The sequence below is a fragment of the Marmota marmota genome, unplaced genomic scaffold (assembly GCF_001458135.2).
Source record: "Marmota marmota marmota unplaced genomic scaffold, marMar, whole genome shotgun sequence".
Lineage (NCBI taxonomy): Eukaryota > Metazoa > Chordata > Mammalia > Rodentia > Sciuridae > Marmota > Marmota marmota.
The window spans coordinates 38,820,194-38,832,833 of record NW_026000016.1 but is presented as its reverse complement, the minus strand read 5'-3'; the positions used below and the strand labels follow the sequence as shown (position 1 = coordinate 38,832,833).

The window sequence follows — 12,640 nt, the reverse complement described above, 5'->3', positions numbered from 1 at the left end:
TGACAAAGCCAGCAGTTAGTTCCCTTTCCACCACTCCACAGTCAGGTGGTAAACAGTTTACAAAAGTGGCGGTAAGCCAACCCTTTCCCTCAAGCCAGCGCCTGGAGAGTGGTCTGCAGAGGACGCAGCCAGAGCGCCGTGAGGCTCTGGAGGAGCTGACTGCAGCTGATAACCCGGGTATCGCTCCAGCCCGGAGCACCCCGGGTCCCCTGGAGGCCCTGGAGCAAAGCGCGCCGAGACCCCGCCCTGATGTCGCCGGATAGGCGCAGTGGCTCCGCCTAGAGTCACTTCCGACAGGGGCGCTGGCCCAGCCACGCCCACTTTTCTGGCGGCCCTGCACACTTTGTGAATTTGGGGATTGTTGCGTATGACAAACGGGCTCAAAAGGGACTCCCCTGCTTGGCTGGCACTGTTTTCCTGTTCATCTTCTGAAAGGTGATGGTGTCTTCCGCGCCCTGCACGGCGCTTCCCGGCCGCGGAAAGAGTTCCTTTACTTTACAGCGGTGCCTACTAGGGATCTTTCTAGCGACTTTGGCATTCCTGCTGTTTACACTCTCTGGTAAGAGCCTGAAGAGGTTGCGCACTCGACAAAGAGGCTGGAGCTTGGTTTGGGGGCCGCGGGTCTGGGTGGACCTGCGGTTGACTGAGGTTGGGGTAGAGGACGCTGCCAGGGTTTTCCTAGGGGTGGTGCGTTAAGCGCTTCCAGGACGCGCACTCGGGCTGGGCACTGTGGCGACCCTGCTGTGCAAGAAGTGAAGCCCTGCTCGGGCGGCTGGAGCGGTGCCTGAGAGGCGGAGGCTCGCCCTGGGTCTAGCTGTGGCCCTAGCAAACACTCGCCGCGTTTCCGGGGTTGAGCCAATTCTGGATGGGGAGCGCGCATGGGAGCTCCAGGTGAGGCTTATAGAATGCTCAGGTGCAAGGAGGTGTGGCTAGGGTCCGTGCTGTCCGGGAGTGGTTAGAGTTTGCCCGGTATTCCCTGCACAGGTTAGTGCCTTGGAGAAAGGGGCTGCTCTTTTGGGTCTCGCTGTAACCGCAGTAAGAGTTGCAGGGCGTCTGCGGTGCCTAAAGGAGCTGAGCTGTGGGACACCTGGCAGGAGACCTGGCGAGGCATTGTTCAGTGTGCTATGCAAAAGTGGCCTGCTCTGCAGTGCCAAGGTAAGCTCACTGTTTGGCTCTGGGGAGGGTAGGTTGCCCTGCTTTTGCCGGGTGAGAGCAATTTCTTAGTGTCTGAGTTTAGACGGGGTGGGAAGGGTGCACCATGTGAAGCTTCTTTGTTGCCCCACACAGAATTGGTCTTGGTGTACAAGTGGATGGGTTTTTTTTTTTTTATTTCAATTTCTTTTTCTTTTTTAGTTGTAGATGGACACAATACATATTTATTTATTTATTTATTTATTTAATGTGGTGCTGAGGATCGAACTCAGTGCTGTTATGGGGAGACACCTCAGAAAGCACTCTTAAGTCCGAATTTTAAATTAAAAGAGAGCTTTGTTTACCTGGCCAAGGACTGTCCTCCCACAGAGCTTGAGTCTCTGAGGTGGGTGACAGTCCCTGCCAGGTAAATAAAGCTCTCTTTTAATTTAAAATTCGGACTTAAGAGTGCTTTCTGAGGTGTCTCTCCATAACATTTGGTGCCTTGGCCGGGAAAAGAAGAGATATTTATTTATTGTCCCATAAATGGGACAATGCTCGGAAACACCCAGGAGACCCAGTGGGCTGGAGACAACCTGGGGCAGTCCTCTGAGGAGAACTTCTCAGACCGGGGTCCTCTCCTCATCGGCTCCTGCCAAACCTGCAGTCTGCCTATTTGAGAGCACTTAGTTCTCCAGGGAAAGGTAAGCTTGAAACTTAAAACTTGGTTTGTGTGGATCCACAGTCTGGGGACATTAGGGAAGGCTGGACGCAGCACATACTTCTCGGTCCAGGGCAGTGTCCATCCAGAAGTCGCTCACTGGCCCATCTGGGGTTAAAAACCCTATCTAGGGGCTGGGATTGTTGCTCAGCGGTAGAGCGCTCGCCAGGACCAGGGTTTGATCCTCAGCACCACATAAAAATAAAGGCATTGTGTTGTGTCCATCTACATCTAAAAAATAAATATTAAAAAAAAAAAACCTATCTAAATCTCTGGTCAGTTAGGTTTGTTTATGGTGCCTTGTCTGTTGTGTGTCTCACTGTTGGTCTCTGAAAGGAAAGTGACCACAACACTCAGAGCAACCAAAAGATCTTTATTGCAGCAGTGCAACAAAGAGAAAGGAAAGAAGGAAAGAGAGAAAAGAGAAGAGATGAACAGGGAGAGAGCAAGAGCAAGAGAGAGACAGAGAGCACGCGTAAGAAAGATAAAGAGCAAGAGAGAGAGAGCAAGAGAGAAAGAGCAAGAGAGAGGGGGGCCTGGCAGGAGGGAGTTTTTATAGCCCAAATCTAATGGGGCCTCTGGGTCTGCAAGCTGCCTTGTTGGCCCAAGGGGGGGTTAAGTGTTCAGCCTTAAGCAGGGTTGAATGTTCAGACTTGAGGCAAACAGGTGATAAAGGACCAGATAGAGGGGGGTTTGAGTGCGTGGGCTATCTTGCAGCCAACATCTGTTCAGCCTGCTCTGAACCCAACAGTCTCAGTCTCATTATGAGTCAAAGTCAGTCCACTTTGTTTTGTACATCCTTAAATGTTTTTTTTGTTTTTTTTTTTTTGTCTTTAAAGAGTTTTCTGAGAAGAGGAAGCATTACATGATGTTTTATCACTAGTTTGTTGTGGTGTGAACTGATAAATACAATCAATAAGAGTGTAATAGGTTATAGATTAGTAAAAAAAATACAGATTATAGGTATAAGATTTTGATAAGTGAGATAAGACAATTATAAAGCAAGAACTGGCATAGGCAGCCCTAAGACTCCATTTTGCTGCCTTCTATTAAAACTGTTACAAGAGCTGTTTCTGAGAAACTGAAATGAAAGCTGTTTTCTTATTAAAAAAAAAAAATTGTCTTTCGATGCTGAGAGCCATAGCCAAGTAGGACGCATGGCATTTTTGGTTGAAAGGTGACCCTGCTCAGGGATTAGGGTGGCCGGGGTTTAGGGTGGATCCTGCTGGATTAGGGTGGCTCTGGGTTTAGGGTGGATCCTGCTGGATTAGGGTGGCTCCAGGTTTAGGGTGGATCCTTCTGGGAATAGGGCGTATCCTGCTGCCTCAGGCGCCCACTCCTTGAGTTCCCGTTGAGTTCTCACGGGGTTCTGAGAGAATTGGTACGCAGAGCCCGTGGAGGGAGTGTATTTTTCCCAGAACGTGCGTGTAGAGGCCAGTGAGAGTTCGAGGAATAAAGAGTTGCTGTTTGAATCTACAAGGCTTTGTGGTGGCTCGGTTATTTTGTGCCCAGACAGACTGCAGCATTTCTGTACTTTGTACCCTACAAATTGTACCCTACTCAGGATGCAGCAGTGGTCGTGGTGAGCTACATCCTGGGTTTGAAAGCCCTTGTGGGTCTACATGACCTTGAAGTAGATCCTCACCCAGCTGACCACCCCCCCACCCCCCCACCCCCGACCAAATTCACTTATGTGACTGTTTAGCACCTGCTTGAACCCAGGACTGTGGTCAACTGAACTGCAAAGATAATGCTATTTTAGCTTCTGTTCATCACATGCTTGCTGGCTGGAAAATATCAGTCCTGCTTAGAGCCCACAGGTTCCACTTATCAATATTTTAATTTCTCTGACTGGCTAGCTTACATGACGATAAGCAAGTCACTGAGTTGTGGTTTTTGTGCTTCTATTCTCTTTGGATGGACCAGGAAGCTGCTGTCCTCCCACAGAGCTTGAGTCTCTGTGGTGAGTGACAGTCCCTGGCCAGGTAAATAAAGCTCTCTTTTGATTTAAAATTCGGACTTAGAGTGCTTTCTGAGGTGTCTCCCCATAACAGTGCCTCACACAACCCCAGCCCCAGATGTTTTGGTTTTTGTCTATGGAGTTATCTTTCTGTTCCCAACCAATACAGATCACATTAGATATTATAACCTAATTTTTTGGGGGGATGGGGTGATTGTTTCCCTTATAGGGTCATGGTTCAGAGGAGCAGTCTATAAACATCACTAGCCAAACCTAGTGGGAAATTATCCTCACCAACAGCTCAGTAACTAAAGATGAAGGCCCATTCCACTGTTTGTTGTGCCTTTCATTGAATGGAATAAATACTTTTTTCAAAATATATGCTTGCCAGGTGCAGTGGCACACTTATAATCCCCACCACTGGAGAGATTGAGCCAAGAGGATCACTAATTCAAGGCCAGCCTCAGTAATTTAGTGATGGAGGCCTAAGCAATTTAGTGAGGTCCTGACTCAAAAAATTTAAAAAAGGTTGGGAGGTATGGCTCAATGGTTAAGCATCCCTAGATTCAATCCCTGGTATATATATAGAGGGAGGGGCGGGGAAGAGAGATATATGATTATTGTATAAAGTTTACACAAAATTAACCATTTTTTGTATCTCCTGTTTTTTAATACACTTTGTGTGTTTCTATACCCATGTTCTATGTAGGATCCTATTACATATACAGCTGGTATGCTGCATTTCTTAGCAGCATTCATTGAACAATATTTGACTTCTAGGTTGGTTCCAAGTCCTGTGCTGGTCCTGAGGTCATACTGGTAGACAATAATAGGCCATGCCTATTGCCATGGTCCTTCTTTCATTAATTGTTTACACATACATAAGTGCACAAAGCAGGGACTTTATTTTGCTGTTATATCCCCAGTGCCAGACTCGTAGTAGGCAATCTATAAATATCTGCTAAGATGTATTGGAAGTAACAGACATTAACCAATGAATAATATTAATGCATAGATACAAACCAACTGGAGTGCTCTAGAGGAAAGGAGCATGCTTCCCTGCATTTAACAAGTGACTAGAGGGAAGGTGACATTTCTGCTCATCAAATAGGCCGAAGGTCTTTCACTGTATAATCTAAAGCTGTGTCTTATCCTGCAAACTCAGCTGGACTGTTAACACCCCTCAGAGAGACCTTCCCTGACTACCGTGTTTCTGGTACACACACACCAGCGCAAATGCCTCCTAAATTGTAATCACCCTTCTAAAATTTTCTATTCTCTCTCCCCCCCCATTAGAAGGCAGAGAGATGTTATCTGTCTTATCACATTTGTTGTTCCAAATGGCCATTTTTTTGATTCAATATCAACATTCTTATATAAACACGAAGTACTAAAAAAAAAAACCCTAAGTTTCCTATTTGGTGAGGATTTAAGTGCACAAGAAAAATTCCTCCTGCCTGCAGGAGAATAGTTCTTTAAAGAACCATCCGTGGGCTGGTCTTTCTGTGGAGCTAGGACAGGGGCAGCTGAGGGTCAGAAAGGACCTGCCTTCCCCCATATATAGGCTCTCCAGGGCTCCTAATACTCTAGTCTTGCTTCTTATTGATCGCTAAAAAGTTCATTTCAAAAGGGAGAGAGGAGAATCAAGCATAGTGATGATAGAAAACAAAAGGAATTATTTTTTTAAGAATACTTTTTAGAATAGGCTTTAAATTAGAAGTTTAAGAAAATGATGGAAGCTATTTGAAATACAGGAAAATGAATAAGTAAAATGAATAGAGTGTAACAGGAAAGGTAACAACACTGAAACTTGGAAAAACAAGGTTAAGTGTATGGTTGCCAGGTAAAGTCAAGATTGATGAACAGAGAGCTCACTGCTTGCAGGGAGAAGAAGTGGGTAAAATGGTTATCATTTAGGGAGCAGGCCACTCTTTCATGAGGAGAAACATTTATAATTAGATAGTGATGTGCATGGGAGTCCTAACACCTCAAAGGTGGCTGCCAAATGGGAGAGACTGCAGAAGGGAGCATTTGTGCAATTTAGGAAAGAAAAAAAAATTGGGGGACCAGTCTCCTTCCTCCAGAAGTGAAGCTGCTTTTTCAGGGAAAACCCACAATCTCCTGTGATGCATGGTCTCATCTGCCTATTTTAGGCATTTTTCTTCTTTACAATTAGTAACAGCAATAGCATTTGTCTGGCAGTTTCTTGGTTTTCCTACCCTGCATGCTACAGTGCTAAAAAGGAGCAGTGTTCATCTGGTCATCAGCTAAGTCTCTAGAAAACTGGGAGATGGACAACAAAAGAATTGGCCAATTCTCTGTTCTCCAGTGCATAAAACTTTAACATGATTATTTTCAATAATAAACGTGTTCTAGCATATTCTTGATCATTGTTTTGTGTCTGGTAGCAGTGCTACCCTATGGATGAATACAGCTATTCATGCGGTTACAAACAAGAACAGGTGCTAGTTACCTGAGAGAGATCCATACACAGGAGAGTCCAGAGGAAGGCAGCCAGTTACTACTTCCCAGGAGGAGGCAGAAAAAGTTTCCTAGAGGAAGCCATGGGTGACTTAAGTCTGGAAAGATAAGAGTTGAACAGGAGTTGTGGCCAACCTAGGAGGAAGGATGTCTGGAGCCAAGGTGCAGAAGCAAAGGTGTTCAGATGTGATGCAGCTGGACTGCCAAGCTGCTCAATGTTGGGCAAAGGAGGCAGGATAAAGGGAGAAATCTGGAAAACAGTATCTGTGAGAGGCAACAGGCTAATTAGGAATAAATCATCACCACTGCAAATTCAGACTCTGATGTGATTACCTGTCTATTTAGGGCAATGTGAACTCTTTTATTCAACTTAGAACAACATGAATCTAAACTAGGGTTGCATTAATTTTCCTAGGCACAGCAGAAGACAATTTCTTGAGCACTATATTATAGATAGTGTTAAGATGGTGTCAGTGTGTGAGGGTTCCAGATGGGAGATGGGAATGGGAAGCAGGTTGGTAATGGGTCATGGTGTGTTCTGGCAATCAGGCTACCTGGCTTGAATCCTGGGTCTGTCACCTACTAGGAATGTATTCTTTTTTTTTGAGGGGGCGGGTACTAAGGATTGAACTCACGGGTATTCAACCATTGAGCCACATCCCCAGCCCTATTTTGTATTTTATTTAGAGAAAGGGTCTCACTGAGTTGCTTAGAGCCTCACAGTTGCTGAGGCTGGCTTTGAACTTGTGATCTTCCTGCCTCAGTCTTCTGAGCCACTGGGATTATAGGTGTGTGCCACCGTGCCTGGCTAGGAATATTCTTGAGCAAGTTATTTCACTTTATGATGCCTTAGTTTGCTTAGCTTAAGGGGGAAATGGTATCAATCTCAAAGGATGATTATGAAGATGAAGTTAGCTAAAAAACAATGCTTGGCACAGGTAGTGCTTAATACTGGCCATTTCTGAATTGTTTTATCGCCGGTATTGTTCTAAGAAACAGGTTCTGGTGTGTTGTTACTATAATTATAACTTTTGAAAAAAAAATGTAACTCACCATATTTGGAGTTCACCTTTGATGATGTTAAAATGCCATTTCTTTTTTTTTTAAGAGAGAGTGAGAGAGAGAGAGAATTTTAATATTTATTTTTTAGTTATCGGCGGACACAACATCTTTGTTTGTATGTGATGCTGAGGATCGAACCCGGGCCGCACGCATGCCAGGCGAGCGCACTACCGCTTGAGCCACATCCCCAGCCCAATGCCATTTCTAATAATAGCAGTAATGGAGACTGGATCCATAATAAACTAATACAGTATAAACATTTTGACATGAAAGAAATAAACCTCTTATAAAGAGAAATGTTTATAACTAAGGAAAAAATTTTGAAGACTGGCATAAAAACAGCAAAGAAAAGAATTATGATTTTCAGATTTCACCAAAGCAAGTTGGCTGAAGAGTGAAGAATTTGAGTTTTGATTTAAGTGTATCTAGATCTGATGGCAGTACTCATGCAGCTGTGATACTAGGTACTAGACATGCAAAGATGAATGAGCCACCATCCTCAAAAGGGAGTAAACAACCAGTAAGCACAATATGAAAACATCTGTGAAAGGAGTAAATTGGGGCATCATAAGGGCACTTAACCCCGACTTTTATTTTTGTTTGTTTGAGGGAGTTTTTGTTTATTTATTTGTTTGGGTTCTAGGGCTTCCCACATGCTAGGCAAGAGTTCTCCCACTGAGCTACATCCCAGCGCTTTTTCTTTTTATTCTGATACAGGGTCTCACTAAGTTGCCCAAGCTAGCTGAAACTTGCTATCCTTCTGCCTCAGCCTCAAAGTCGCTGGGGATGGCAAAACGATTTTTTGAGCGAGAGATATCAAGATGCTTCAAGGAAAAAGAGTCATCTAAGATGAGGCTAGGAGGACAGGATGTGGGAGGTGAGAGAAAGGCACTCTTGCTGGTCAAAACTGAAATCAAATGATGCATGAAGACCTAAAGTGTTGGAAAGCACACCTGTATAGGCCTCCAAGTAACAGAGAATGGCTTGAGAGTAGTTTGCCAGGGTGAGCAGGGTTCTATAGTGAGGGACTTTAATTTGTCCCTATCTGTCTTGGAAGAATGTCGATTAATGCATCATATAAATATTACTTTGTTAGCAATGTGAAAAAAATCAGTTCAATGAAAGAGGTGACAAGATAGGTAAAGAGAAACTCTTGCAGCAATTCAGATGAGAAATGCTGGGCGCTTGAATAAGAAGTAAAGGAATAGAGCATTTCAGCTGTGGAAACAGAACTTGTTTGCTGGATATGTGTAAATATAATAAATCAAAAGTGACCACACTCAAGCTTTGCTGTGTTAGACCCATGTGGGGGAGGCAATGAATATATAGGCTTGGCAGCTAGAGACCAAGGATAGAAACAGGGGCCTGGAAGGCTATTGATTATCACCAGTAATGAAGTCAAGAGAGGGGTCTTGCAGAATGAAGAAACAGGAGATCCTCAAACAGACTCATTAGGGACATCTAGGATCCCATAAAGGCAGAAAAGGAAGAGAAACAGAGGAAAAACTGAAACTCGGGGTGGTGTATTCTCTAGGAAGCCAAGGAGGGGTACGTAGCCGGGGAGGAAGAGAGAAGAGAGAGACCAATCATTCCAGAGCAGATGACAGCGCTGAAGTCAGGGGGGACCCAAATCTCTAGTATCATCCAAAGGGTAATGCAACTCATGAGGAAAAGACTCTTAGTATGAACTTAATGAGGAAGAGGCCAGTTAATGACTTTGAAAGTGATTAGTAGTGATTTTTGTGGGCCTAGAAATGAGTGGGAAATAAGGAATAAAATTTAGAATAGAAGATATAGAAGTCACAGCCTGCATTTTGAGGAAGCAAAGAGTTTAAAAACTGCTTGTGAGAACAGTAGGAGAAGGCACAAGATGGTCAGGTTTCATTGCAGTTCCATTTGTGGTGAGATACCAGAAATTTCTGGTGGTATCTGAGTGGTGGTGTGAATGTGCACATTTGTCAGAGAGTTCATTTTTGCAAGCAGGTGTAAGTGTGGAGAAGGTGAACAGTTCAGTGGATCTAGTATAGAGAACTAATTCACTTTATACTGAAACTCACCTGGGACAGCCTATCATATTATATAATGGCATCTATTACAGTTCAGCATTGCCACTTAAATTTAATAACATTGTAAACTATCTAGGAAAAAATTAATCAAGATACTGCAGCTGAGAATGGTTAGCTTGAAAATCTCAATAGGAAAAAAAATTTAATGTTCTGAGCAAGAGAGCAAATTCAATTAAACAATAGTGTGGTATTAGCCTTAATTATTACAGTGTATAAAGCTTGGAATGTACTGGTTACCAAACTAAAAATTTTGATTCTGCACACTGTTGAAAGTATATCTTTCTTGATGCATGTTAGGGAGAAGGAAACTTCATGACAGTTGAATAGACTAGACCATCTAATTGACGTATCTTATAGAGCACCACATTGAAAGTCAAATTAAGAATCCTCTGTTTTCAAGCCAGTTACTAAAATTGAATGCATAAAGCAAAGGATACTTGTATAATTTTGCAAATTGCATGCTGTTACTTGATTTCTGTCCTGGTGGTTCTAAAGTCTAAAATGGTGTTAAGCATTGGTATCTAGGACAGAATCAGGTAGTGTTTCTAGCCCTGCCCCTTTTCTCCTATTGTAAAATGAAAATTTGTGGCTCCGGATATTCAGTAAATTTACTATCGGTAATAAAATTCAACTCTCATGTCTTTTTTAAATGATGCTTTTCATTACTAAGATTTTTTGTTTGCTTTTTGCTATTGTTTTAGGCAGTTGATGGAGGAATGTTCAGATATTAAAACCAGGGTGGTAGCCCCTACGTGGATTGCAGAATACAATGTAAATATTATGTTGGACTAGGTGTATAGAGAGAGAGTTTTAGAATATGACATGAGAGAAACATTTCTATCATTTAGAATTTTCTTGACCCATCTTTGCATCTGAAGTATGAGTGAGATCCAGGGAATAAGAAAGACAAGGCTCCTCTGGGTCAAAACAGACCTGTCTTCTTAGATCCGTACCTCACAGGAGAAGCTTTTGCATTCTTTGAACAAGTTCAGCCTCCACTTACTGTCTCCTTCATCGTATCTTTTGTAACTGTTGCTAGGTTTATAAATGCTCAGATAGGTCAAGGAAGATGAATAGGTGGAGTGTCAGTGTTCAAACAAAAGACAAAAAGGAAAGTAGAATGTTCTAGAAGGACAGCAATGTTCTTTCCTTGTGAGATGGGTAGGATACACAGCACCACAGCTACCTCAGGCTCCCAAGGGAGTGTGTGGTGCAGTGATTGATGAAGGAAGATTTAATAGTGTTCAGTATTCAAGAGAGCAAGGTGGGGGCAGTTTATGAAATGCCATCCAAAGTGGGAACCTTTTATATTTACATGGCATTTGTTTACTTATTAGAAGTTCAGTTCACTTACATGAAGCACATGGAGTGAAGTTATGTATTTTGAAATACTTTGGTCCTATTTATGTTGATCTATGAAAATCTACAATGCTTATTTAATAATCACCTCTTACCACAGCATTTCTTGAGCCCACACTGGGGACAGAGTATAGCAGGAAAAGAAGACATGGTTCCTGACCTCTGGAGACATGCCTTCTAAGGAAAGATTGAACCTGAAATGACAAGCTGTCATAAATTAATGTTTCAGATTATGGAAGCGTAATCTAAGCAGAGTGCTGTATACTAGAGATGACTTCTTAGGGGAAAGGTTAATTTTGAAATGAGTTTACAAGAAAATGTGGAGACACACACACACACACACCTTTTTTTTTAAGACCAAAAACATTGATAGTATCTCTTCAGTTTGAGATTGAGTACAAATTTGGTTTATTCTGAAGTAAGCCAAAAGCTAATTGAATGTTATGCAAAATAAGGGGCATCTTCCATGAGCAGCACTTCTTGAGTAAAGCATACAACAGTCATTTGGAATCTTTCCAAGGGCCTTTCCATTTTCTGTGTGCTACTTGTTGTCAAACCACAGTCTCTGGTGAAAGTTGAATTACTGCTTCATCTTCATGTTCTCCTTCCATTATCCCTAGATGCCTGTGTACTGCCACCACCATTTCAAGCTTTGGAGCTCGTTGGCAAACCTAAACCCTATTATGAGGTTGGAGAAGAAGTAACTTATAGGTGTAAAAAAGGATATGACCAAGTATTGGGGTTTCTCACCATTGCTACTTGTGAGCCGAATCATACCTGGGTGCCTATTTCAGATGATGCCTGTATGAGTAAGTAAATACAACTTTATCGTTTTTGCTTGCTCTAGAGATTTCCCCCACATTTTAGAGAGCATCTGCCACTATTGCAATGATGATTTTCTCACATGAAACAAGACTTTGGATTAAGTGTGGTTTTGCAGGATTTGAGAAATTTTTAGGGAGTCTTTTTCTTGGTTGCCTGAGTAACTGTGAATCTTACATTGCCCTTGCTATTCAGTAGTTAAAGAAAATAATATTCCATAAATTCAAAGAGCAAAGCCGAGTTTTGACTTTGATTCAAGTATGTTTTGAAACTGAATTTTAAAATTTCACAATTATTTTCTTTTAGAAAGAAAATGTCCATATTTAGGTGATCCTAAATTTGGCAAAGCCGATTACCCAAATGGAACTTACCAGTGGGGTGCTCAAGTTCATTTTTCTTGTTCTAGTGGGTAAGTTGCTCCTTACAGGAAATAAGGTCAATGTTACTGATGCTTTTTGTTTTTCTTCTCTTCTTAAGCATTCACATAAACTTTGTTTAATTTTGCTTTCTGGGTGAAGTTCTACTTCTAGCCAAACAGTCCTTGGGTACTTTATTAGAGACAGGAAATATGTGTAATAAATAAAATGAAGTTGAAGGAAAACAAAGCTGTATACTCTTTGCCGTACTTAATAATAAGTCCATATAAATGTTAGGAAGAGCATACTCAGAGTGGCTTGGTTCTTCACAACTAAGTGCTTGTAAAAGCTGAAGTAGCACTCCCAGAAATGGGAGGTAGAATAGCCAACCAAAGACATTCCTCTGTCCAGAGATCTTTGTAAGGTGTTAACCAGATCAAAATTGACCTGGTCAAGATCGTTCAGATGGAAAACCTTATTTTTGAGACTGCTACAAAGAATTGAAGTATCCCAGCAGCTGGAGCTGGAGCTCGGTGGTAGAGCACTTGCCTAGCATGCATGAGGCACTGGGTTCGATCCTCAGCACCACATACAAATAAATAAAATAAAGGCACTATGTCCATCCACACTAAATATATATATATATATATATATATATATATATTTTTTTTTTTTTTTTTTT

General features: G+C 42.3%; 1 protein-coding gene across 25 annotated transcripts in view; it reads left to right on the top strand.

Annotated features, from left to right (window-relative positions):
- The first annotated feature begins 45 nt into the window (after positions 1–45).
- Cd46 (CD46 molecule) overlaps positions 46–12,640 on the top strand; it is a 43,326-nt gene continuing 30,731 nt past the window's right edge. For 8 of the 25 annotated variants that reach the window (XM_015483713.2, XM_048809461.1, XM_015483719.2 and 5 more), the window contains exons 1-3: positions 48–559; positions 11,401–11,589; positions 11,909–12,011. In XM_015483713.2, the coding sequence (XP_015339199.1) occupies positions 439–559; positions 11,401–11,589; positions 11,909–12,011 (413 nt within the window). In that variant the 5' untranslated portion in view covers positions 48–438. Of the gene's footprint in view, positions 560–630; positions 892–966; positions 1,156–11,400; positions 11,590–11,908; positions 12,012–12,640 lie in introns of those variants that run through there. The other 17 variants (XM_015483715.2, XM_048809459.1, XM_048809465.1 and 14 more) reach the window with 6 other exon arrangements.